The 27,522-nt window shown below is 40.2% G+C and overlaps 2 protein-coding genes across 4 annotated transcripts in view; one reads left to right on the top strand and one right to left on the bottom strand.

Annotated features, from left to right (window-relative positions):
* The window catches only part of LOC120534649 (NACHT, LRR and PYD domains-containing protein 3-like), a 31,044-nt gene extending 17,344 nt beyond the window's left edge, over positions 1-13,700 (top strand). The window contains exons 5-7 of the mRNA XM_039762239.1: positions 5,647-5,820; positions 6,011-6,184; positions 13,598-13,700. Coding sequence (XP_039618173.1) covers positions 5,647-5,820; positions 6,011-6,184; positions 13,598-13,700 — 451 coding nt within the window. The remainder of the gene's footprint in view (positions 1-5,646; positions 5,821-6,010; positions 6,185-13,597) is intronic.
* Positions 13,701-16,790: 3,090 nt separating this feature from the next.
* LOC120533287 (gastrula zinc finger protein XlCGF26.1-like) overlaps positions 16,791-27,522 on the bottom strand; it is a 29,059-nt gene continuing 18,327 nt past the window's right edge. The window contains exons 1-4 of one of the 3 annotated variants that reach the window (XR_005634471.1): positions 27,011-27,178; positions 24,510-24,954; positions 20,194-21,305; positions 16,791-16,822 (exon numbers count right to left, since the gene is read on the bottom strand). Coding sequence is in view for 2 of the 3 variants with exons in the window: in XM_039760110.1 (XP_039616044.1) it covers positions 20,353-21,305; positions 24,510-24,927 (1,371 nt within the window). In the remaining variant the exon portion in view is untranslated. Of the gene's footprint in view, positions 16,823-19,485; positions 21,306-24,509; positions 24,955-27,010; positions 27,179-27,522 lie in introns of those variants that run through there. The other 2 variants (XM_039760110.1, XM_039760112.1) reach the window with 2 other exon arrangements.

Below are 27,522 nucleotides of genomic sequence, written 5' to 3'. Positions count from 1 at the left end.
TTTAAGTGACTGTTCAGTCTGATTGACGGAGGGTGGAGTACAGCACGGAAGACTGATAGTGGGGTATTGATTGATGCAGTAAGGGGGCGAGATGCGGGGGATGAGGGGTTGGAAAAGGTGCTTGAAAGTTGTGTTTGGGGTTACGGGGTCAGCGATTGTTCAAGTAAAACTTTGGTGACACTTTATCATGTCAGTCGCTACAGTATCAAAAAAAAGATAGAAAAGATCGCATTACCGCAAAACAAAAGGTGATTAACCATCAGAACCAGGTGTAATTGAAAAAATAAGAGCAGGACAAATCGAGGTCAGAAATAAAAGGCAAAGTGTAGAGTCTGTTCGCATTCGCATCATTCTTATGCACAAAATGTGGATTTACACAATAACAGACCATGAGAATCTGTGGTCCCGCAACAGTTAAAGCAATGACAAGTTAAATTTCAAAGAATACACAATTCGGTCAGGTGTATATTTATGATCACGGAGAAGCGATGCAAATTTTAACAGGCAAAAAGAAAGGTAATGTATATATTCCGCGAATAAAATTACACACCAAAGGAGATCTTGATATGCCATTCGTATTAAAATGTTTACAGTTTACCATGAGAATAGCTTTTGCTATGACAATCAATAAATTACAGGGACAAACATTAGAAAAAGTCGGATTATTTATTAGAGAAACAGAAACAATATTCACTCACGGGCAGTTATACGTTGCGTTGTCACAATGTGTCTCCAAAAAATGTTGTTTTTAATGAACCTTTAAAGTAAAAGTACAAATAATGAAATTGAAACAATTCCAAAGGAAAAAAAAAATTAAATTGTATATCCGATTAACCAAACACAGGGGTTGGCGAGCGAAGTGAGCAGGGGGCAAAGCCCCCTAGTACCTAAAAAAAGTTAATGGATTTAAGTGTTAAAGACATGATGAATGAAAGCAACAGTTTACATTGTGACTCTGGCCCAGACCGTAACATCACTTAACTTAGTAGAGTTTTTATTTCTTATTTATTACATGCCTATAAGAAATGTTATTAGTGCTCACCTTCATTCAGAGTCAGGAGCAGAGAGTATCAGCTCCACCAATGGAGCAGGTTCAGGGTTGAGAAATGCAAAGTGGAACGTTATTTAGGATTGAAGACGGTGGTACTGAGCAAAAAGCAGGAGACAGAGCTGGAGGTGGCAAGAGTTAAAGATGTTAAGATTAGGGTTAGGGTGTGATGAGGATGGACAGGATTAGAAATGAGGACATTAGAGGGTCAGCTCAAGTTGGACGGTTTGGAGACAAAAATCACAGAGGTGAGATTGCATTGGTTTAGACATGTGCAGAGGAGAGATGCTGAGTATATAGGGAGAAGGATGTTCAGGATAGAGCTGCCGGGCAAGAGTAAAAGAGGAAGGCCTAAGTGAAGATTTATGGATGTGGCAAGAGAGGACATGCAGGTGATGGGTGTAACAGAACAAGATGTAGAGGACAGAAAGATATGGAAGAAGATGATCTGCTGTGGCAACCCTTAATGGGAGCAGCTGAAAGAGGAAGAAGAAGAAAGACAGAACAGCAAAAGCCACTCACAAAAAGCTTATGGGGTGAGCTAAAGCAGGTTTACAGGTGTGAGTTTATTCTTGTATTATTATTTATTCATTCATTTGTATTATTATTTATGAAGTTGTTACACACAACCTGTATGTTAAGTGCACTTTGACATGGTGATATTCTTTTGAGATAATAAAGCGATTGTAATAATCATAATCTGCATGTCTTTTCCATACGGACAACTGCAAACCCACTTTTGCCCACCCCTGTATATTGCAATATACCTAAAAATACGTAGACATATCTTGCAATTTAATGTGAAGTATATGTAGTTCAAATATATATGAGTAAAGAGTATATCTGAAATATAATCAAAGATATGTTTCTCTTAATATATTTATAAATGCATTCTGCATATATTGTATGTTCTTTTTATACTTATGTTTTGACATGGAAAATATTTAAACACTGGCTTCCTAATCAATCCGACTTATTGGTGTCAGTACATGCAGGGTGTGATGTATTCCACTTTGTAACATGTATACTGTAAGACTGATATTTTTTGATATTTCAAGAAAAATTGATTTAAAACGTTAGCAGTTTGCTAAATGTGTGTCTCTACACTATTAGTTTCCAGAGAAAAATAAACCAACTGTCAGACTAAGATTTTTCATTATAAACACATATTTAAGCAAATATTCTATTATTAGAAAGTTACTTTCTAAAAAAGTCAAATATATTGTGGAATATATTGAAACAGCTATATGCTGTTAAATATTTTAAATAGTATATTATAATTAGAAGTGACAGCATATTTAAAGGTATGATCCAATTTATGTGCGTTACAGTATATTAGTCCTACTATTTTAAAATATATTAAAAATAAATAATTTTATATTTTGGAAACTACGCTGCAATATACAGAAACAGCAACAATTTACATATTTTACAGTGGCTTCAGACAGGGCTGGATTTTCCTATAGGCTAACTAGGCTTCAGCCTAGGGCCTCAAGATCAAGAGGGGCCTACATTCAAATTGTTAGCAAAATTAAAATTACACTACAGTATTCTAAAAACAGTGAACACTAAAACACTGAACCGAAAAGAAGGAGAAATTCTATGCATTTGACTAATAAACAAACATAGAAATGTATTGGTTAAGATCAACGCGTTCGGCTCATTGGGTCTGTTCGTTTGGATATACTAGATTGCACCAAAGTAACGTTCATACGTTTACTGATTGCTATGGCAAATATTGACGTGCCTTATGCTACTAAGCTCTGGTTTGTTCTTGCATAAATAAAGTGCAGATTGGTGTAGATTGGAACAGACAAACGAACAGACCTATTGATATCCCGACGTTCGGTTATATTCGTGTTACTTCGATAATATGAAACACGTGTTAATGTTATTAGAAAAGATTCTTATTTTAGGATTGCGTACACGATCATTTGATTCTCGCCTTTTGAGTTCAGTAGGTTCAATACTTCAGTGAAGTGTTTATAGACTATTGAAAAATTTTTTGTGACAATATCTTCATTTCGTGGAATTCTAGGTAAGTTCTTAACATATGTTTTAATTTGTATATTTTAAAGTGTATATTTCATGCTTTATTTTATATTTTCATGATTATATTATTAACATATTGATATACACTCAGCAAATAAAGAAACGTCCCTTTTTCAGGACTGTGTATTTCAACAATAATGTTTTAAAAATCCAAATAACTTTCCAGATCTTCATTGTAAAGGGTTTAAACAATGTTTTCCATGCATGTTCAATTAACCATAATCAATTAATTAACATGCACCTGTGGAATGGTCGTTAAGATCTTAACAGCTTACAGAAAGTAGGCATTTAAGGTCACAGTTCTAAAAACGCAGGACACTAAAGAGACTTGTCTACCGACTGTGAAAAACACCCAAAGAAAGATGCCCAGGGTCCCTGCTCATCTGCGTGAACGTGCATTAGGCATGCTGCAGGGAGGCATGAGGACTGCTGATGTGGCTAGGGCAATAAATTGCCATGTCCGCACTGTGAGACGCCTAAGACAGCGCTACAAGGAGACAGGAAGGACAGCTGATCATCCTCGCAGTGGAAGACCACGTGTAACAACACCTGCACAGGATCGGTACATCCGAATATCACACCTGCATGACAGGTACAGGATGGCCACAACAACTGCCCGAGTCACACCAGGAACACACAATCCCTCCATCAGTGCTCAGACTGTCCGCAATAGTCTGAGAGAGGCTGGACTGAGGGCTTGTAGGCCTGTTGTAAGGCAGGTGCTTACCAGACATCACCAGCAACAACGCCGCCTATGGGCACAAACCCACCTTCGCTGGACCAGACAGGAGTGGCAAAAAGTGCTCTTCACTGATAAGTCACGGTTTTGTCTCACCAGGGGTGATGGACGGATTCGTGTTTATCGTCGTAGGAATGAACGTTACACCGAGGTCTGTACCCTGGAGCGGGATCGATTTGGATCGATGGCTAGGGCCATTCCCCCCAGAAATGTCCAGGAACTTGAAGGTGCATTGGTGGAAGAGTTGGGTAACATCTCACAGCAAGAACTGACAAATCTGGTCCAGTCCATGAGGAGGAGATGCACTGCAGTACTTCAAGCAGCTGGTGGCCACACCAGATACTGACTGGTACTTTTGATTTTGAGCCTCCCTTCATTCAGGGACACATTATGAAACATTTTTAGTTTATGTCTTATGGTGTTGACTCTTTTAGTGTTCATACAAATATTTACACATTAAGTTTACTGAAAGTAAAAACAGTTGAAAGTCAGAGGACGTTTCTTTTTTTGCTGAGTATATATCACAGTAATGATGTATTTTATTATCTCTCATGTAATTTACAAACTTAAAAATGGGAGGTGAAAGGGCCTCATAAGTGGAATAGCCTAGGGCCTCTTTTCATCTAAATCCGGCCCTGGCTTCAGACCTGGAAATGTCACTGAAGGAGAATCTGTCTGTCTGTCTGTCTGTCTGTAGCTCTTTGTGTCTTCTCTCTGTCGGCCATATTTTACAGCACATTGCAATATATTGTAATATATGCATCCCTAAAGTATATTGCAACATATTTTAAAATACATTCATTTTGATTAAAGTGTATTTTAATATATTTCATTTTTGTAAGAGCACAAGCAATTTTACACTTATACTAGCAGTGCTTCCCGTCTAAGATGGGTTGACATCTAAATAATCACAATAGACCTCGGCTTTAATATTTGCAGCACACCATTTATTGGAATTGCTTTGCATTTGTCATTCCATGGTATTGCACATCACAAACATTTGTAGTAATAAAATCAATTACTTCAAATGTTTGTGATGTGCCATTTCTTGGAATGACAAATGCGATGCATATGTTTCTGTTATACACTCTTTAGTATTGGATTTGTAAATGGAAGTGTTAATGTCTGTAATGCACCATCTATTGGAATGGTGAATAAAATGCATTTCATTACTTCATATGTTGGAATGCCAGAGACAGAGCAACTGGACAAACACACAGATACACAGGCATAAAGTTCCTTTTGATTGAGGGATCATTCAGTGAGCAATCCACGTCAGACTCTGCTGGGAGATTCCCCACTGGAAAAGTCAATAGAATGGATGCAGCTGCTGCTGCTGCTGCAATATTCTCTTTATCTGTTGACTTTGGACCTTATCTTCTCCAGGGGATGTGCAGAAGTTTGGAAAGTTATTGAGGGCTGCAACTGAAAAGTCAAACAGATCAGTTTGTTTGGGTTTCTGTCTGTGATGGTGGGGTGTAACTTTCTAAGCATATTCCTTTGTTTGAACTTATTAACCCACCGAAAGAACTTTCTCAGAATTTTTCCTGACAAGGCTTAAGAAACACTTTTCTCACTGATGCTGCATAACAGTGAAATCAAAAGACAAAAATACCTTTGGAAAAGCAAGCAATGAAACATGATAATAAGCAGAAATAAAATATATATTGTGCATAAAAGAATAATATTTCACGAGCAGATTATACTATTATATTAAACACCCCGACCACAGTGTCTTACCCGAAGTGAACTGATCTCCCTGGATGCCGACATGGTGTCTTCACCTCCTCTCTGCTCTTCTCCACAGGCTCTTTCATTGTGGCCTCACCTCTGGGTGCTGTGCGGCTCTCTCCTCGGCTCTCTCTGCCGAACACTCTCACCTGACGGAGCTGGACCTGAGATGGAATAACCTGCAGGATTCAGGAGTGTGTCAGCTGTGTGAGGGCCTGAGGAGCCGAAACTGTAAATTACAGAAACTGAGGTGAGGGAACACTGAATGTGTGAGCTTATGATTTGATTTTTTCGGATGGCATAATGCTTGATGATAGACACCACCATTTTCTCAGTTGAGCTTTTATTTGCTGTTTGCTATATGGATATCCGAGTTTTTCCTAATGTTTGCCATCAGAAACTGTGTGTGTCTTCACCTCATCCCTCTGCTATTTTTACAGACTCTATCAATGTGGCCTCACCTCTGGATGTTGCTCAGCTCTCTCCTTGGCTTTCTCTGCTGAACACTCACATTTGACTGAGCTGGACCTGAGCAAAAATAACCTGGAGGACTCAGGAGTGTGTCTTCTATGTGAGGGGCTGAAGAACAAAAACTGTAAATTAGAGAAACTGGGGTGAGGAATCAATGAGAGTGTGTGTGGGCAGAATGAGAGGTAATGGCATGCAACGAGTTCTGTGCTTAAATCACACATAATGGTTTCAGGGGGCGGCACGGTGGCACAGTGGGTAGCACTGCTGCCTCGCAGTTAGAAGACCTGAGTTTACTTCCCGTGTCCTCCCTGCATGGAGTTTGCATGTTCTCCCTGTGTCTGCGTTGGTTTATTCTGGGTACTCTGGTTTCCTGCCACAGTCCAAAGACAAGCAGGTTAAGTGCATTGGCGATCCTTAATTTTCCCTAGTGTGTGCTGGCTGGGATTGGCTCCAGCCAACCCCCGCGACCCTGTATTCGGATTCAGCGGGTTAGGAAAATGGATGGATGGATGGATGGATGGATAATGGATGGATGGATGGTTTCAGGATAGACAGCAGAAAAACAAGAAATCAGAGGAAGCCAGACAGACACACAGAAGAAGGGGACAGGAGGAGATTTCACTCTTAAAGGGCTGGAAGTACAATCATGCAATCTTCCTGCAGTCTAGAGGAAGCACAATGGGAGTAGTCAAGGAGAGTGTTTCATCATACAGTGTGTAACTACTGCATATTCTACTGTATCTAACTATAGATTATTCATATGTTGAGGGCTGGCAGAAAGATTTGACTGAGTCCCAAAAAAATGCTGGGGCGCCCACTGGGCCACTCCATTTAATGCACGGCACCACAATAGTTTTCAGAACAAAAGAAACTGACTCATGGGTGCAAAACAGGAATATAAGCAATCAGCCTGGAAACAGCTCTTTAATTAAAGGTTTGGTCAGGCTTTGGGTGGGCTTCATAAAGGGTGTGTCCACGTTTAAACTGTCTGGGCTGGAAGGAGTGGAGCTCCTCTTTCTTATTTGCCTTCTTCAGGCGTCTTCTTGGCACTGTAAGGGAAATGACAGGAAACAAGGAAAGGAAACAGCACCCCCTCTCATCCCAGCAAAATATTATGTACAGTATCTCAGATGAGTCCGGAAAGTGAAACTCTGATCTCTGGTACACATGTGTGACAATATACTGTGTGTGTGTATGTATATATATATATATATATATATATATATATATATATATATATATATATATATATATATATATATATATATCAGCAAAAAGAAATGTCCTCTGACTTTCAACTGTTTTTTCTTTCAGTAAACTTAATGTGTAAATATTTGTATGAACACTAAAAGAGTCAACACCATAAGGCATAAACTAAAAATGTTTCACAATGTGTCCCTGAATGAAGGGAGGGTCAAATTCAAAAGTACCAGTCAGTATCTGGTGTGGCCACCAGCTGCTTGAAGTACTGCAGTGCATCTCCTCCTCATGGACTGGACCAGATTTGTCAGTTCTTGCTGTGAGATGTTACCCCACTCTTCCACCAAGGCACCTGCAAGTTTCTGGACATTTCTGAGGGGAATGGCCCTAGCCCTAACCCTGCGATCCAACAGGTCCCAGACGTGCTCAATGGGATTGAGATCCGGGCTCTTCCACTGCGAGGATGATCAGCTGTCCTTCCTGTCTCCCTGTAGCGCTGTCTTAGGCGTCTCACAGTGCGGACATGGCAATTTATTGCCCTAGCCACATCAGCAGTCCTCATGCCTCCCTGCAGCATGCCTAATGCACGTTCACGCAGATGAGCAGGGACCCTGGGCATCTTTCACAGTCGGTAGACAAGTCTCTTTAGTGTCCTGCATTTTAAGAACTGTGACCTTAAATGCCTACTTTCTGTAAGCTGTTAAGGTCTTAACGACCATTCCACAGGTGCATGTTAATTAATTGATTATGGTTAATTGAACATGCATGGAAAACATTGTTTAAACCCTTTACAATGAAGATCTGGAAAGTTATTTGGATTTTTAAAACATTATTGTTGAAAGACAAAGTCCTGAAAAAGGGACGTTTCTTTTTGCTGAGTATATATATATATATATATATATATATATATATATATATATATATATATATATATAATAAACGGCAAAGCCCTCACTCACTCACTCACTCACTGACTCATCACTAATTCTCCAACTTCCCGTGTAGGTAGAAGGCTGAAATTTGGCAGGCTCATTCCTTACAGCTTACTTACAAAAGTAAAGCAGGTTTCATTTCGAAATTCTACACATAACGGTCATAACAGTCGATAACGGTCGACAACGTCCGCCATGTTGAACTTTCTTATTTATTGCCCCATCTTCACGAAATTTGGTAGGCGGCTTCTCTGCGCTAACCGAAACCGATGTACGTACTTATTTCGGTGGTATGATGCCACTGTCGGCCGCCATATTGAACTTTCCAACATCACTAATTCTCCAACTTCACCCATCACCACGCCTCCCACGTAGTTGGCTGCCTCACGAGATACAAGTTTAATGAGAAGACGGAGGGTATAAAAACGAGACTTTTGATCACTTTGTAACGGAGTTAAAATTACTGGTGAAGGAATGTGCTTATGCAAATGAAGATGAGATGGTCAGGGATAGACTAGTGTTTGGCACAAACTCAGCGAAAGTGCGAGAGAAACTTTTAAGTGCCGGGTCTGAGCTGACATTAAATAAAGCCGTGGACATTGCAAGATCGCACGAGATAGCACAAGCACAGCTGAGAACCTTCGATGCAAGTACTCCGAGCGGCTCACGTGAACTAACTGTGAACGCAGTATGCACACAAAAAGCAAGAGCTCCAAAGAGCACTGAGCAAAAAAACGCATTACACAATTGAGACAGCAGCAATAGAATATGAAGCGAGTGACGCATACAAGCATATTAATAAGTTCAGCTACTGCGGAAACAAAGCACACGGTGGAAAAAGTCAATGTCCAGCTAAAGGAAGACAGTGTAAAAAATGTGGTAAATTGAACCACTTTGTTAAAGTTTGCAGGACTGAGAAAGGTAAACCTGTGCATGCAGTGTGTGAAGTCTCAGATAAAGAGGAAGGTGAGCTGCTTATTGATGCAGTAAGAAAGGAACAACCCTCTGAATCTGAACAAGCCTTTGTAGACATATCAATAGGAAAGCAAGGTGTAAAGCTTAAGTTTAAATTAAGTTCATAGACACGCTGCCACTAAATATTCGCAAGCAAATCCACAACTTAATACCGGGAATGCCTGTTAAACATCTTAGATTCACGAGTACCGATTTGGGTAGTGAAGATATCAATGAATGAAACCTGTTATCTTTACAATGGTTCACAAACACAGAATGTAACTTGAACACAACACATCCTCCAAATACAAACCTGATTGAAAGAAATAATGATAATCAAATTCTTGATGACAGCAACACTCATAACAGTCACAAAAAAATTACATTGACAATCATGTTACGTTATTTTTAAAATGTTTCCTTTTCTTTTTCATAACTTCTTTAACACACTACTTCTCCGCTGCGAAGCGCGGGTATTTTGCTATATATATATATATATATATATATATACAGTGGTGTGAAAACTATTTGCCCACTTCCTGATTTCTTATTCTTTTGCATGTTTGTCACACAAAATGTTTCTGATCATCAACACACATTTAACCATTAGTCAAATATAACACAAGTAAACACAAAATGCAGTTTTTAAATGATGGTTTTATTATTTAGGGAGAAAAAATCCAAACCTACATGGCCCTGTGTGAAAAAGTAATTGCCCCCTTGTTCAAAAATAACCTAACTGTGGTGTATCACACCTGAGTTCAATTTCCGTAGCCACCCACCAGGCCTGATTACTGCCACACCTGTTTCAATCAAGAAATCACTTCAATAGGAGCTGCCTGACACAGAGAAGTAGACCAAAAGCACCTCAAAAGCTAGACATCATGCCAAGATCCAAAGAAATTCAGGAACAAATGAGAACAGAAGTCATTGAGATCTATCAGTCTGGTAAAGGTTATGAAGCCATTTCTAAAGCTTTGGGACTCCAGCGAACCACAGTGAGAGCCATTATCCACAAATGGCAAAAACATGGAACAGTGGTGAACCTTCCCAGGAGTGGCCGGTCGACCAAAATTACCCCAAGAGCGCAGAGACGACTCATCCGAGAGGTCGCAAAAGACCCCAGGACAACGTCTAAAGAACTGCAGGCCTCACTTGCCTCAATTAAGGTCAGTGTTCACGACTCCACCATAAGAAAGAGACTGGGCAAAAACGGCCTGCATGGCAGATTTCCAAGACACAAACCACTGTTAAGCAAAAAGAACATTAGGGCTCATCTCAATTTTGCAAAGAAACATCTCAATGATTGCCAAGACTTTTGGGAAAATACCTTGTGGACTGATGAGACAAAAGTTGAACTTTTTGGAAGGCAAATGTCGTTACATCTGGCGTAAAAGGAACACAGCATTTCAAAAAAAGAACATCATACCAACAGTAAAATATGGTGGTGGTAGTGTGATGGTCTGGGGTTGTTTTGCTGCTTCAGGACCTGGAAGGCTTGCTGTGATAGATGGAACCATGTTGTACTGTCTACCAAAAAATCCTGAAGGAGAAGGTCCGGCCATCTGTTCGTCAACTCAAGCTGAAGCGATTTTGGGTGCTGCAACAGGACAATGACCCAAAACACACCAGCAAATCCACCTCTGAATGGCTGAAGAAAAACAAAATGAAGATTTTGGAGTGGCCTAGTCAAAGTCCTGACCTGAATCCAATTGAGATGCTATGGCATGATCTTAAAAAGGCAGTTCATGCTAGAAAACCCTCAAATAAAGCTGAATTACAACAATTCTGCAAAGATGAGTGGGCCAAAATTCCTCCAGAGCCTGTAAAAGACTCATTGCAAGTTATCGCAAACGCTTGATTGCAGTTATTGCTGCTAAGGGTGGCCCAACCAGTTATTAGGTTCAGGGGGCAATTACTTTTTCACACAGGGCCATGTAGGTTTGGATTTTTTCTCCCTAAATAATAAAAACCATAATTTAAAAACTGCATTTTGTGTTTACTTGTGTTATATTTGACTAATAGTTAAATGTGTGTTTGATGATCAGAAACATTTTGTGTGACAAGCATGCAAAAGAATAAGAAATCAGGAAGGGGGCAAATAGTTTTTCACACCACTGTAGTAAGAAAAGGCGCTATATAGGCGCCTGACCCGATGCAGATGGACACGGAGGCACGTATAAAATAAAAAGACTTTTATTTTCTTCAGTTGGAGGGCACGTCTTCCCCATAATCCCTCCAGCCACAACACAGTCCCAAGCACAGTATAAAAGTCACACCAAACACTCTTCTTCTCTCTTCCACCACCACTCCTCCTCCTCAGCAAGCTTTGTCCTCCTTCCACCCGACTCTGGCCGCTGACTGGTGGTCGCTGGCTCTCTTTTATTGGGTACCCAGAAGTGCTCCAGGTGCTTGATTGGCGACATCTGGCTGCACTTCCGGGTAAGGTGAAACCAGTGCCCAAAAGGGGCCAGCAGCTCATGTTGCAGTACCCCCTGGCACAAAACTCCAACCGCCATGAAGCCCTGGGGGAGTCCGAGGCACCGCTACAACCCAGGGAGGCTGCAATCTAGCGTCCATGGGGGAGATACTGGGCTTCTCACCCTTGTCCCTCTGGCAGATGTGGTGAAAGGGCATCCCGGCCAGGCATTGGCCCTGGCCACCCGTCAAAATATATATATATATATATATATATATATATATACTGGACGCTAGAGCCGCTGTTGCCCCATTAAACCCACCAGACAGACGTCCAGGACACACGTTTAAAAGTACCAAGAAGAATTTAATTATTTTCTTTAAATAAAGTGCACAAAGCACCGCACACTCCACAATTCTCCAATACTAATAATAATCACAACAATTATCAATCCATCTTCCACTCCCAGCAGCTTAGTCACCCAACCTCCCAACTCCGGCTCTTTCTGCTGGGTCTTGACCAGTCCTTTAAATAGTCCATGACTCGGAAGTACTCCTTCTCTTCTTCCAGGTCAATGCCACATCCTCAGTTCTCAAATATCCTGGAAGTACTGCAGGCTTCCGTCCTCATAACTCCTAAGTACTTCCGGGTTGTAGTAACAGAAGGAGTCCACAGGTTCTTTGTAAACTCCCCCTGGCGGCACCCACGGCACCCAACTGGGCTGAGAAAATGAACTCCATGTCTCAGGATGCCCTGAGGGAATCCGGGACACCGTTGCCATCCAGGGAAGCTGCCACCTAGCATCCCGGGGGAGACAGTATCCAGAAAAGGCTGCCTTCCTCCATTCTGCTTGTTCTGGGATGTGTCGGCCAGATTGAACAGCCGGCTGTCTATCACTATATATATATATATATATATATATATATATATATATATATATATATATATATATATATATATATATGAATTTTAATAAGTCAATATTCCAACATTCTATGAGGTGCGTTCATGTTGAAGTGTGCATGTTAGACATGCCACAAGTACCCCATCAGACTTAGCAGGATGAGAAGACACCATCAATCCAGATGATAAGTGATCCCACTCCAGGCCCAGGTCAGGTTCTAAAGAGTATAAACAATTAATGCTGACGTGGTGAAGGCAGAGACCCTCAGCTTCTTCAAGTTAGTGTCATTGTCCATCATTTGATTTTTTTTTTTTTAATGATAGTTTCATAACCCAGACTCTTAGTATAAATTAAACATTATATTGTTGGCTTTCCATTGAAATGTCCCTGTTCTTCCTGACACTCTCCCAGTTGCTTGTCTTCTCGCTGTTGCTCCTACAGTAGTCAGTAAGAACAAAGAGATGGGGAACTGCAGTCACCAGACCGACAGAGTCAAGCAGAATGACAAGGGACAGAAAGTGAAGGAAAAGTGCAGCTGGAGTTGTAGAGGAGAACCTGTGGGCAGGCACATTGGGGTGCAGCAAGCGAACCGTGGAGACCAGGAGGAAGAAAGCAGCAGGGCTATGAATGGTGGGGATAAAGAAGGGTGGAGATACGAGGGACCATCAGATGGACATACCTGATGGAAAGGAATTAAAGATACGCTGATAAAGGGAAAGAAATCAATGAGATACTCAACCATCGGTTATGAAATGAGAGACAAAAATGAGGAAAGTAAAGGGAAAACAGGTGAGAGGAGAAGAGACACGAAAAGATGTCAGTATATGTGGTGTTCATCCATGAGTAGAGGAGAAACTGGGGAAAATTGAAACAAGGAGACGATACAGATGCCCTTTACGTTGTTTGAGTGAAACAGGAAGGGCTTCCCATCACCACACCTTGTGATAAAAGATGATGATAAAAGAAAGACACAACACACGACTGTGAGATAATAAGGAAAAATGTGACCCAAATTAATGAACAGACACTCAGTTCCAAAGTAAGTAATTCTTGGAAACTGATGGCAGATGGAGAGGTGTCTCTAAGTTGACTGGGAGTAAAGTGACACACGATAAGATTGTAACTCACAGTTCTGTCTCTTCTCCAGGGTGGATGGTAATGGGATTAGCGAGAAACAGAAGAAGAAGCTGAAGGCACTAGAGGAGAAACTGAACAGATCAGGATGGCGGGTGACAATATCTACCGCATAAGCTCCACTCTGGTGATCAACGTGACATCCTATTGGTGGCAGCTCATGTCTGCCTCCCAAAATATCTACTTAATTCTTCTCTTTGCTATCTGTTTTTTTGTATCATTTTTATTTATAAATGTAATGACGCAGAGCTGAGCCTTCACCAGATCATCAGTCCTTTTTGAGTTGTTGAGAGGCTTAGAGGACCAATCCATATAAACCAAGGACAGCAGTGCCACCTATTGTCTGACGTCCGTGTTCATCACTACAGTGTGAAGATTATTGACATGAGTTTAGGACAATTTGGAGGGGAAACCCAACACAAGACGATATGGTGCTGAGAAAAGGCTTTCATAAAAAAGAATTTCTCTTTGTCTTAGAAGTGCAATTTAATAACAGACAAGGATATGATGGGCTGTCCTTCTCCTCTTAATACAAAGCACTTTTCTGAATTGTTGCACTGCAATGCCAGAACTTTGTGCAGGTTTCGTCTGGCAATTATAATTTTCTGACCAAACTTTGAAAACACCTCATTTAAATTCTTTTTCCATTGGCTTTGCTTGATGAGGGTTTTAATGATGACAACAAATTCCTTTTTAAAGGAGACCAACAGCCTCCAGGGAGTCGGGAGGCTCAATCCTTCCAAAGTATCCTGGGTGGGAGTCGGGTGACTGAGGCAGATCAGACTGAACTGGTAAAGGATTTGGAGTAACTTGGCTCCCATTGCATGTCGTACATACTGTAAGGAACTGGACTGCAAAACACAGACTTCTTGCTTCGGTCTTGATTATTGTGTGAATTCACCTGATTTCATTCATTATACAGAAATGGAAACAACTAATTTCATCTACCTTGAATTTGTAAATTTACAGTGGATTAAGTTATATTTTAAGTAAATAAAATTACAGAAGTGTTACATGGAATACGGATAAGTTGATTTACAGGAGGAACTTCATCACTTCATTTCAGCAGTGCAGAAGCTAAGAGCTGCTCCACAGCATATCCATCCATCCATTATCCAACCTGCTATATCCTAACTAAAGGGTCACAGGGGTCTGCTGGAGCCAATCCCAGCCAACACAGGGCGCAAGGCAGGAAACAAACCCCAGGCAGGGCACCAGCCCACCACAGGGCAAGCATCAATATTCAGTGTATACATGGCACAGTGGCACTGCTGCCTCGCAGTAAGGAGACCAGGGTTCACTTCCCGGGTCCTCCCTGCGTGGAGTTTGCATGTTCTCCCCGTGTCTGCATGGGTTTCCTCCCAGTCCAAAGACTTGCAGGTTAGGTGCATTGGCGATCCTAAATTGTCCCTAGTGTGTGCTTGGTGTGTGTGTGTGTGTCCTGTGTTGGGCTGGCTCCTTGCCTGTGGTTTGTTTCCTGCCTTGCGCCCTGTGTGGGCTGGGATTGGCTCCAGCAGACCCCCGTGACCCTGTAGTTAGGATATAGCAGGTTGGATAATGGATGGATGTATAACTGCTATACTCACTCACTTAAACACATTGAGTACTATAAAACTACAAGATTGCTGTTTTTAGGAACTGCATTACTCTGGCATGATCCTCTTTTTGTACAAAATAAAAATATTCACCCACCATGACAAACCAGTTTAGAAAAAAAAAAATCGGGAGTGGTCTCCCCTCGACTTTCTCGTGTGACAGTGCGGGTCCCCCTTCACATATGGGTGTCTCTAGAACGCAATAACCGTCAGTAGTTATGACCGAGATGAGCTGACAAGTGAGGACAAATCTCACATTAAGCATTATGATGGTGGAAAGTGCACAGGTGCTTTTATTAAAAAAAACAGGCAAAAACAAAACCAAAAGTAAAAGTGTCCACTGTGCAGTGTTCTAAAAACAGCACATAAATAAATCCATAAAACCAAATGAAAGGTGGAGATAAAACTCCATAATAAATAAATGCGTTAAAACCAGAGGTTAAAATGCAGTCTCTAACTCCTCCCGATCTCAGCCCACCTCGTTCTCTATCTCCCCAGCTCACACATCACTCGCGTAGTCAGCGGATAGTCCCCTTCTCGGATAGTCAGCAACCACGAACTTCACTCCTCTGACCCCGCCTTGACTGCCTCAAACAGCGCAGCCAGACCGTCCGAGGTCGGCTCTCCTCCCGTCTTCCTTCACACTTCCGCAGTTGTACCTCGGATCCATAGGGAGGTCATCCGTCTTGCTCGCCCTACTCCACGCAAATATTCAGTGGGGCGAACCAACCACTTGAGCGCCACCGACAGCCAGCCAGCGTGACACACCTCTCCCTCTCCCTCTCCCTCTCCCTCTCCCTCTCTCTCTCTCTCTCTCTCTCTCTCGCACGCGCACACAACCCCCCCCTGCTGACCTGTACTTATACGGCACAGTGGGCGCATGTGCAGGTGCGACTCGCCCCAGTTAGCTCATTAACTTCCTGCAGTCGTGCAATCGCGCCCATTGAGGCTGACACGGTTATCTGGATTTATTTAAAACCAGCCATTTTTTTGGACCCGCGGACGCGCTATACCACATCTCGTATACTCATATATGGGGATGGAGAAATAAACCGCAAGACAATGATTATATTTTTATATGAGTTTCATTAAAGTAGAACGTTTGTGACACTTTATTACGTCAGTTGCTACAGTATCAGAAAAAGGTAGCACAGATCGCATTGACGCAGACAAAAATAAATTAGTTTAAGTCAGAGCATTTCAAAAACGGGGTTTAACTCACATGCATTTATTGGTTACAACAACATTTATTTATATAGCACATTTTCATACAAACAGTAGCTCAAAGTACTTTACATAATAAAGAATAGAAAAATAAAAGACACAATATGAAAATAAAATAAGTCAACATTAATTAACATAGAATAAGAGTAAGGTCCAATGGCCAGGGTGGACAAAAAAACAAACAAACAAAAAAAAAACTCCAGACGGCTGGAAAAAAAAAATCTGCAGGGATTCCAGACCATGAGACCGCCCAGTCCCCTCTGGGCATTCTACCTAACATAAATGAAACAGTCCTCTTTGGATTTAGGGTTCTTACGGAAGGACTTGATGATGATGGTCACGTAGACTTCAGGCTTTTAGTCCATCATTGTTGGAGCATCATGATGCTTTGAGTAGGTGGAGGTGGCGCAGACCACCACCTCAAAGAAACCAGAAAAAGAAACAGAAGAGAGAGTTGGGGTCAGTACGGATTTTAGAGCCACCATTAATAGTTATTATGAAGAATTGAACATACAGAGTATCAGTGTTAAGTTAAAGTGAAGTTATAAAAAGGCCATGTTAAAGTAATGTGTTTTCAGCAGTGTTTTAAAGTGCTCTACTGTATCAGCCTGGCGAATTCCTACTGGCAGGCTATTCCAGATTTTAGGTGCATAGCAGCAGAAGGCCGCCTCACCACTTCTTTTAAGTTTTGTTCTTGGACTTCTAAGGAGACACTCATTTGAGGATCTGAGGTTACGATTTGGAATATAAGGTGTCAGACATTCCGATATATAAGATGGAGCGAGATTTAAGGCTTTATAAACCATAAGCAGAATTTTAAAGTCAATCCTGAATGACACAGGTAACCAGTGTAGTGACATTAAAACTGGAGAAATGTGTTCGGATTTTCTTTTCCTAGTTAGGATTCTAGCAGCTGCATTCTGCACTCGTTGTAATCGATTTATGTCTTTTTTGGGTAGTCCTGAGAGGAGTGCGTTGCAGTAATCTAGTCGACTGAAAACAAACGCGTGAACTAATTTCTCAGCATCTTTCAGTGATATAAGAGCTCTAACTTTACTTATGTTTCTTAAGTGAAAAAATGCTGTCCTAGTGATCTGATTAATATGCGATTTAAAATTCAAATTACAGTCAACAATTACCCCTAAGCTTTTTACCTCCGTCTTGCCTTTTAATCCTAATTTATCCAGTTTATTTCTAATAACCTCATTGTATCCATTATTGCTGATCACTAAAATTTCAGTTTTCTCTTTATTTGACTTGAGAAAGTTACTATTCATCCATTCTGAGATACAAGTCAGACATTCTGTTAGTGAATCAATAGAATCAGGGTCATCAGGATCTATTGATAAGTACAGCTGTGTGTCATCAGCATAGCTGTGGTAGCTCACGTTGTAACCTGAGATAATCTGACCTAACGGAAGCATGTAGATTGAGAAGAGCAGCGGACCCAGGATAGAGCCTTGTGGAACACCATATTGGATATCATGTGTCTTTGAGTTGATTACCACAACTAACAAAGAATTTTCTCCCTGCCAGTGGATTCAAACCAATTTAAGACCCTGCCAGAGAGGCCCACCCATTGACTAAGGCGATTTCTAAGAATGTTGTGATCAATTAGTGTCAAATGCAGCACTCAGATCTAAGAGGATGAGAACAGATAAATGGCCTCTGTCTGCGTTCACTCGCAAATCATTTACTACTTTAACGAGTGCAGTTTCTCTGCTGTGATTTGTTCTAAAACCCAACTGAAATTTATCAAGAATAGCAGGTTTATTTAGGTGGTCATTTAACTGCATGGTTACTTTGCAAAAAAAAATGATTAACTGCTGATGATGTGGATCGTTGTGCCTGTGCTGAAATTCCAAACAGAGAAACCTATCCTGAATTATGGTACAAAGTCATTAAACACATGTCTCACTGGCCTCATTAAAAAGATTCAGCACGTTGGAACTCGAAAGATTCCAAATATTGTTTTTACAAAAGTTCTGAAATAAAAGTGAAACTAATGAAATAACAACAATTCAAAGAAAAAAATAATCTTAAAAGTGTTTATCTGGTTTAACAAAAACGGGGGTTGGTGAGCGAAGCGAGCAGGGGCTTTGCCCCCTAGTCATTTCTATGAAAATGTGCAATAGAAATAAATGTTGTTGTTTTAAACCACAGATATGCAGTGTCTGGTGTTCTCTTTGCTATTGATGTGTGTGATGCCATCATGCCAAGATCAAAATGAGCTTTCTAAGTCCCTCAAATTGTGGATGCCTAGGAGCATACCAAGGGATTTAAAAAGATTGCCAAATTATTTGAAATCAACCATTCCACTGTAAAATAAAAAAATCATCCATAAGAAGAGTAAATTTCAAATGACTATTAATTTGTCCAGGACTGGCTGGCCCAACAAATTCATCCCAAGAGCTGACTTTCTAATAATACAAGAAGTCTCCAAGAACCCCAAAACTTGACTGCAAGATCTAGGTACCTCTTGTAAAATGTTTGTGTCAAGGTGCATGCAGGGCTGGCGCCACCATTAAGGGGAAGTAGACGTTTGCTTAGGGCTCAGATCATAAGGGGGGAAAACTCAGCCACACGGGTTGGCTACAGAAGAGTCGGTTGGCGCATTAATAAGCTTGGCCTAGGGTGCAAAATAATAACACCGGCACTGTGTGTACGTATCTACAATCAGAAAGAGATTTGAGAAATTTGATCTACATGCAAGGTATGCCAGTGTAAAGCCTTTGCTGTGCATAAAGAACATTAGAACAAGACTACAGCTTGGCATTGAATAGCTGCTGTATGCAAAGACAAGGCCTCCTGAACAATGTGCTCTGGAAAAATTAATCAAAGATGGAGTTGTTTGGCCACTGTAACTGTAGACATGTTTGGTGCAAACCAAAGACAGCATTTCAGGATAAGAACTTCACACCAAATGTATATATACAGGGTGAGTCAAAATTATGTTAACATTTGAATGGCAGAAACAATTTATTCACAAGACATACTTCATATGTGCAAGATGATTTGCAGGAATGTCTCAACCTGTTTGCCATCATGTACCATATGTGGCACATACATTGTCCACAAAAATTGTATATACGTATATACATAGCAGTACCATTAGTGTTAACATCATTTTGACTCGCCCTGTATTATGGTATGTGGTTGCTTTGAAGCCTCAGGGCCTGAGCAGCTTGCCTTCATCAAGATATCAATAATCTCTGCATCTTATCAAAGTGTGCTTGAGGGGAATTCCAGACCATCTATCTGAAGGTTGAAGTTGAGTTGGAAATGGGTCTTACACCATGCTAATGATCTAAAGCACACCACCAAATCCACAAAGAGATGGCTCAACAAGAAGAAATTGAGTGTAATGAACTAGCCAAGTCAAAGCCATGACTTGTGTCCCACTAAAATGTTGTGAGGGAATATGAAATGGGCAGTGCATACAAGAAAACCCAAAGAAACCTTGTAAATTAATGAATTTTAGAGGAGTGGTCACGAGTTTCACCAAGTCGATATCAGAGGTTGGTGGGCAGTGATGCAAAAGGCCTACAAGAAGCCGTTTTTGCTAAATACGGGAATATCAGTTTCTGAGGCCAAAGGTGCTCTTAATTTTTCCCTAGTACACCATTACATCTCTTGATATGTTTGTTGAATAAATGGTTGAAAAGGCAATCTTTTCTTTTTTTTATTGAAGTTTATCGCCTTTATCTGTAGGCACAATTTGCATGAAGATCTACTGTTTTTCTGTTCAAATATGTTGAAAAATACAACAATTTCCATGGGGTGTACTTACTTTTCCCATGACTGTAAGCAGTGACTTCCAACTAATACTTCTATTATCTATGGTTTGTAATTCTGCACAATTATATCTGGTTTCCTGGCTTCAATGTTTCTCTAAGTTGGGAAAAATATGGCCCACATGTAGTAAGGTCACAGTGTCATGATGGTGCCATTACAGTGTATTTTTATTCTTCTCCCCAGTGTGAGTTCTTGTGTGGCTCAGAAAACTGCTCCTTGAGGAGTACTGTTTGTCACATTTGGAACAGCAAAACGGCTTCTCTCCAGTGTGAATTCTCATGTGGTTCTTAAGGTGGCTTGTTTGTGAGAATTGTTTGCCACATTCAGGACAGCAGTACGGCTTCTCTCCAGTGTGAATTCTTTTGTGGGTATTGAGATAACTCCTATCTGAGAAGCGTTTGCCACAATCTTTACATTGATATGGCTTCTCCCCGGTGTGAATTCTGGTGTGGATCTGAAGATTGTTCCTGTCAGAAAATGCTTTGCCACAATCAGAACAACAATACAGTCTCTCTCCAGTATGAATTTTTGAATGTCTACGAACATGTTTCATTAGTGGGAACCTTTTGCCACATTCCTCACATTGGTAGGGCTTTTCTCCAGTGTGAATTTTTTTATGGGTCTGAAGACTGTTCAGTCGGGAAAATCGTTTGTCACATTCAGGACAGGAAAAAGGCTTCTCTCCAGTGTGAACTCTTGTGTGAGTCTGAAGACTACTTATTTGAGAGAATCGTTTGCCACATTCAGGACAGCAGTACGGCTTTTCTCCAGTGTGAATTCTTTGGTGGATGTAAAGATTGGCCTTTCTTGAGAATTGCCTGCCGCATTCAGAACAACAATGAGTCTTCTGTCTAATATAACATCCCCGATTGCTTTTATTTTTAGCAACTGAATTTGTGTTGATTATCTGTTGTTTAGTATTCACAGCATCTATTCTTATTAATTTCACAACAGGCACCGAACAATATGGGAAGGAGGTTGGTACTGAAATCTCTGTCCCAGATACTGATTTCTTCACATTTTCTTCAAGTGCTGTCTTTTGTGACCCAAAGTGAAGGGAAGTGTGAAGAAACGAAGACAAGGAGGAACTCTGTCTGTCTTGTAAACCTGCAGAAATTACAAATGCACAATTTTATATAAATACAAGTTGTTTACAAAGAGATCTGACAAAATTCATTTAGTGTGCTAATTCCTGAGCAAAGAAATGCAACACACAATGCTTCAGCCCTAGTACTGTCATTTGTTTAAGTAATGACAGTTTCATTTTTTTTTTTTTAATTTATTTTAAATGGGTGTAGATGAATATCAACCACACAACTGAGTGGTAATATGAGGAAATATGCTGCTGAGGCCTTAACATGAAGAGGAATAGGAGAACTGCCTCATCTGAAAGAGGAAGATAAACAGGAAAGTCCATGTCTTGTTTAAAGCCCCGTGTCCCAGCATTTGAACTTGGTAATAAGGAGATGAGTGTTAAAAATAGGGAGTGGTCTCCCCTAGACTTTCTCACATACTCAGATATGGGCATGGATGTTCGAGGAGTAAACTGAAAGACAATGATTATATTTTTGTATTATGTAAATTAAAGAACCATCAAAAACAAATCAAATCAAATTAATAATATTTTGAACAGTTACTTTAAGAGTAAAGTTAAATAAATCAGACTCTGCAGTTGCATGAAGTAAAGGTAAAGTACCACTTCCAACGGCAGAAATAGCCCAAAAGTTGGCATAAATCTATGTTTTGTATCTAATACTTGTATGCAAAATTTGGTTGATGTAACTGAAAGACTACTCAAGTTATTGCGTTTACACACACATACATACATAATTCCAAAAATTGTATTTTCAGACTCAGGGAGGTCTAAAACATCGAGAATCAACAAAATCTCGAAATGGAATTTTTGGAGGATTCCAATACTTTCCCTGTATTTTGTATATGAGAAAGTCAGGAAGGTCTAAAACGTCGAGATTGATCAAAATCTCGACATCGACTCTTTGGATGTTTACAATACTTTCCTTAAAAAAAAAATAATAATAATAATAATAAATACATACATGCAATAAAACTCTGCAAATTAACTACACTGTAAAAAATGAAAACAACTTTAACAACAGTGGTAAGGAATTCAAGCAATCAGACTCATACAGCAAAATCGTTACTTCATTAACCATTGGCGCCTCTTAACCAGATGCTCGTTTCAAATACAACAACATGGAATAAATCTGAAAGGACTAAAAGGTAAAGCAGGCGTTTAGGTTCTCACTTCACCTACTGACAGTGAACACCAGTAAAGCTCCAGCTTCAGAATCGCCGGCCTTGCCTGGCAGCTGATTGGCCCATATCTTCTGGGACACCTTCAACATGTCCTTAGTTCAGACTACAATTCCCAGCCACCACTTTTTAAATAAGTGTTATTCATATCCAAAAAGAATATATTACAAAAGAAATGCTAAAATATAATATCAAACACAAAAAAAATCAGTCCAATGAAAATTTTAATTAGTCCCATATGTTACAGAAAGATTTTTTTTTTGTATCTTAAACCGCACTAAAAACTCCCCAGACAACACCCATTGTTCCAGCACCAAAGAAACCTACAATCACACATTTGAAGCTCTCTTGGTTTCAGGTAGTCACCGCTCATTATGATGTCACCTGTTAGCTGTGGTGTAAATCAAGTCCACAACACCAGCTATATTGGAATCAAATTATTTTCACTAGCTCATAATTAGATCTAGACAAGCCATACAATTTCCTCAGCCACCCATGCAGTATTAAAATAACATATATGGGCAATAAGAAAATTCATTTTCCATTTTCCTTGAATTAACATTCAACCTCCTACATTAATTTTCGTGGCCCTAATGTGACTGTACTAGTAGGCCTCAGACTACTTGGCTTGGAGAAACAATGGAACACAGTATACTAGAGCATCCAGAGCTTGTTTAGCACACTATCACCATCCCTCTTTACTCCTAAACTCCATTATCAAGTTTACAGAGGTCAAAAGTGGGACTGAGTTCCCACAATGAAGAGGCCATCTAGAGGAAGGAGGTTCAACTCCGTGCTAATGGGCGCCAACAGCTACAAATTTATAAGAGCTGAGAGAGCAGGAACTGTGTCTGTCAAAAGCATTCACACGAATGAGAGGTGAGAGTACCATGTGCAGGGTTGAATATGAGAGGGCGGGACTTGAAAAAAGTCTCGTCTCACCCCAGGATTTTTTTTTTTTTTTTATATGGTGGTCCAGATCTAATTATGCAGATCCAGATTGTCTGGATGACTTTGATTTGTGCGGGGACGATTCCAGTTCGGCACAAAGACGATTCTTCATGTTGTCAATTCGCACATTTCTCAATGCGCCGGGATTTTTCGGGTGATTTTCTATGTAATAAACTTAATAAGTTATAGCGTAATGAATATTGCAAAATTAGATATGGACCACCCTATATAATAGAGAGATGTGTCAAGCCAGAAGCCTCCAAAAGCCACAGGTTGGATGAGGTAGCTTTCTCGACACTGAAAATTCTCTTTAAAATGGCGGTTTTTAAGCAGTTATAATAATAAGCAAAACATCAATTATTTCCCAACATACTTAATGCGAAAGGAAAGCAGCTTTCATTTAATACAATGAATGTATAACGGTTTTAATAGAATACGGCAGCAAATCGGAGATCTCTGGTTGAAGAGTGAAACAGAACATGAAAAGGAGCAAAATGATACTTTTAGAGGGATGGAGACATGTTTAAAATCAAAACAGTGCAGTAGAAAAATCTTGTTTTACGAATGACTATATTAACTGACAATTAACAATTTTAAAAATAATGTTGGTGCAAGTGACATACAAAATATGTGAAATATAAAAGTGCAGTAGTATAGACTATCTGGAGTAACACTATACAGAAATGTATGCAAAGTTATCATTAAAAAAAAAAATTGGGAGGTTGATTTGTTTTGAACCTAATTTTGCAAAACTTGACTTGCTTGCATGGAATGTTATTCGATTTTAATAAATTAAACACAAATTTAAAAAGAGGCCATGCTTTTTACATCATTAAGTGTCAGCATTTGCTTTTGAGTAAGTCTTTTTTCATATAGATTCAAATTACATTTGAATAGTAACACTAACTGGGTTATGTGTTCAGGAATTTAAAATATAACAATTATACTTAAAAAAAAATATATATATATATACACTTTTCACTAAGGAACATCAAAAACAATGGTACCTTGGCAAGTGTAATAAAAATGCACAAGACTCATGTCACTGATCCCTGAAACTCCCAGATTTTTTCAATTTCCACTTACTTTCTCCAGTCTCATCTGAAAATGATGGCTGGTCTTCTGATGTTCTCCTTGCTCTCATCCCCTCAGGCCTCCTTGAATCTAACAGCACCGATTCAGATTTCCCTTTGACAGAAGATTCTAGAAGTGAACCACATCCATCTTGACATCCATGCTGTAGGAAAGACTCTGAATGAAGGTCTTCTCCTTTGACTTGGTGTGTGTTTTTATGTTCCTGCATCTCATCGCTCAATGCCTTTTCCTCAGTCTCTTCTTTAATGCTCAAGGTTGGTCGTTCATTATTATCATCTTTAATGGAGAGATTCTTGTCCTCGAGGTGGGCAGACTCCAATTCACAATCCTCTTCCTCCTCTTTAATATTCACAGTGTTTTTCTCTATGTTAGTCATTTCAGTTTGGCATGCTTCCTCAATTGCATCCATTTAAAAGTCTCAGCTGCTCTTTGCTTCCTGCAGAAAACAAGAGAATGTCAATCAACTAGAACTGCACCAACAGTTAAAGAGTTCAACAGAATGAAAATACACAAGTACTTTATTTGTTACATTTTAATATTTTAATCTATTACACACCATGTTCATGGTTATTCATGACAAATGGGCAGGGATAAATTAACCTTCAATAAGCTGGAAAGAGGTTATCTCCTATAGTTCTGGCCCATCAATGTTATTGGCATGTAATGTGGCATTGAAAAGTAAAAGGGTAGTATGTCACCTGCAGGAGGTTAGGAGCACACACTGATACAGTGCATTGCCGCACCCACCACATGACAAACAAACTCAGGATCCAGATTAGGACCCGAGTGCGGCCATGTGATACCTCAGAACCACACTAGTTCAGATGGAGTGGAACAGTATGAGGTTTTTTTTTATGGTGGCCGGAGTGCCAATTCTGCCACCAACCCTCAAGTTTTTCCCTGCAGGTTCGAGGGCCTACATGCAGGGATGGATCCAGATTAACATCGTACCCAGGATGGAGCAATTGCAGGTTAAGGGCCTTGCTCAAGGGCCCAACAGAGCAGAGACCCTTTTGGCATTTTACGGTATTCGAACTGGCAACCTTCCGACTGCCAGTGCAGATCCCTTTACAGGACTGCAAGTACAGTCATGGCTAACATTTTTGAGAATGACACAAGTGTTGGTTTTCACAAAGTTTGCTGCTTCAGTGTTTTTAGATCTTTTTGTCAGATGTTTCTATGGTATACTGAAGCAGAATTACAAGCATTTCATAAGTTTCAAAGGCTTTAATTGACAGTTACATTACGTTTATGCACAGAGTACATATTTGCAGTCTTGGCCCTTCTTTCTTTGTCAAGACCCCTGCAATTCGCCCTGGCAGGCTGTCAATAAACTTCTGGGCCAAATCCTGACTGATGGCAGCCCATTCTTGCATAATCAATGCTTGGTGTTTGTCAGAATTTGTTTTTTTTGTTTTTTTTTTGTTTGTCCACCCACCTCTTGAGGATTGACCACAAGTTCTTAATGGGATTAAGGTCTGGAGAGTTTAAGTTGGGTCATGATTATTTTCCCTGTGTGAAATATTATAGCAGAATGGTGTCTTTATTGTATACCAAAAAGTCTACAGACAAAATGCATTCAGAGGAGTTGACCACTTTGATTTCATTTGCCAGTACTTTATCAATTCCTAGCGTTAAGGACCCTTACATACAAAAGAATGTTTCCGTCGAGGGTGGTATTCTGACACAAAATAGGGCACTTTTTAAAAATAAGGCTCACTCAATCATTTTGGGCCAATGAAAAGTCAGTAATTGAACTAACACGCGAGTCGTTTGGGTGTGGGAGTAAAACCAATGCAAAGTCAGATAAATCTGCAAACAACGGACCACAAAGAGAGTGACAAGCCAGGAGTGAGATTCAAAGGCACTCTCCCAGAGCTGTCTGGCAGCAGTGCTAACCACTGCACCACAGCGCTGGCTAAATTCTCCTTTAAGATTTCTTAATTTCTTTGTCAGCCTCGCATGAACTGACATTTAACATAAAAACCAAGACTTTTCTTCAAAGATTCACAATATCATTATGTTGTAACTCGTCCATTAACTCTTTCAGTGAAGGGTAGATCGGTGGTTACTTCAGAGTAAGAGTCCTAAGATCAAATCTCGGAGGGGTTACTATTTGTGGCGTGCCCCCGTGTCTGTTATATTAACTAGCGGCAGTTCTTTAGTAAAGAATAAACGGAAAAATGTATGGATGTTTGTGTAAAAATTCGACGCCTATGTGGGTTCAAAATTCGAGTCTCTGAAACATAAACTGAAAAATATATACTCAGTAGCGGATTCTCTGTGAGCTCTGGAGTGTAAATGAGATTAGATAATGAGCCGTAAACAATAAAGCGAGTAGACACACCGAGCCTACAAGGCCATTAGGATGGCACAAAAACAATAAAACTGATGGAAATAGACGTGTCACTAAGTTTTAAATCATGCATACGAAGAAGGGGTAAAAAAATCAGACTTCGATACAGTAGAGAGCCTCCAATCGGATCACTTACCTGTAATTTTTTCAGTGATGTGATTTCTTTTCAGTGGCTGGCAATGTAAGCTCAAAAATGCTAATCACAACGTAAAAGTTGCAAAACCACAGTTAACAGTCCAGCTGTGTACTATTGTTTAATACACGCGCCCGAATGTCATGAGCCACACAGCGACTAAGGTTTTCGTCGCTCCAAATGACGTCATATGTTTTGCAACGTGTTTGTGCGCCACGCCTTCTTATTCAATGAGCGCATGCTCACTGGCGGTAGTCGGCCACACAGTTATGTGCACACGCGCACTGCGGACAGACTGCTCCTTTCCCTCCTGCGCTTGCCACTGGCAAAAGTTACTCCTTTCAGCTACAACTTGACCAGCCAGACAAAATTAATAGCATTGTCACAGGAAGATTGCCTAGAAACTGAACATGCAGGGTAAAAGTATGTTTGTTAGCACTATGGTATTACTGTGGCTCAAACTTCTGCTTCCTGGATCTCAGTCTCACACACACAAAGGTTAAGTTTCCATTCTC

This window comes from Polypterus senegalus, chromosome 8, assembly GCF_016835505.1.
Source record: "Polypterus senegalus isolate Bchr_013 chromosome 8, ASM1683550v1, whole genome shotgun sequence".
Lineage (NCBI taxonomy): Eukaryota > Metazoa > Chordata > Cladistia > Polypteriformes > Polypteridae > Polypterus > Polypterus senegalus.
Note: the sequence above shows the minus strand (reverse complement) of the source record. Positions and strands in the feature narration are given on the sequence as shown.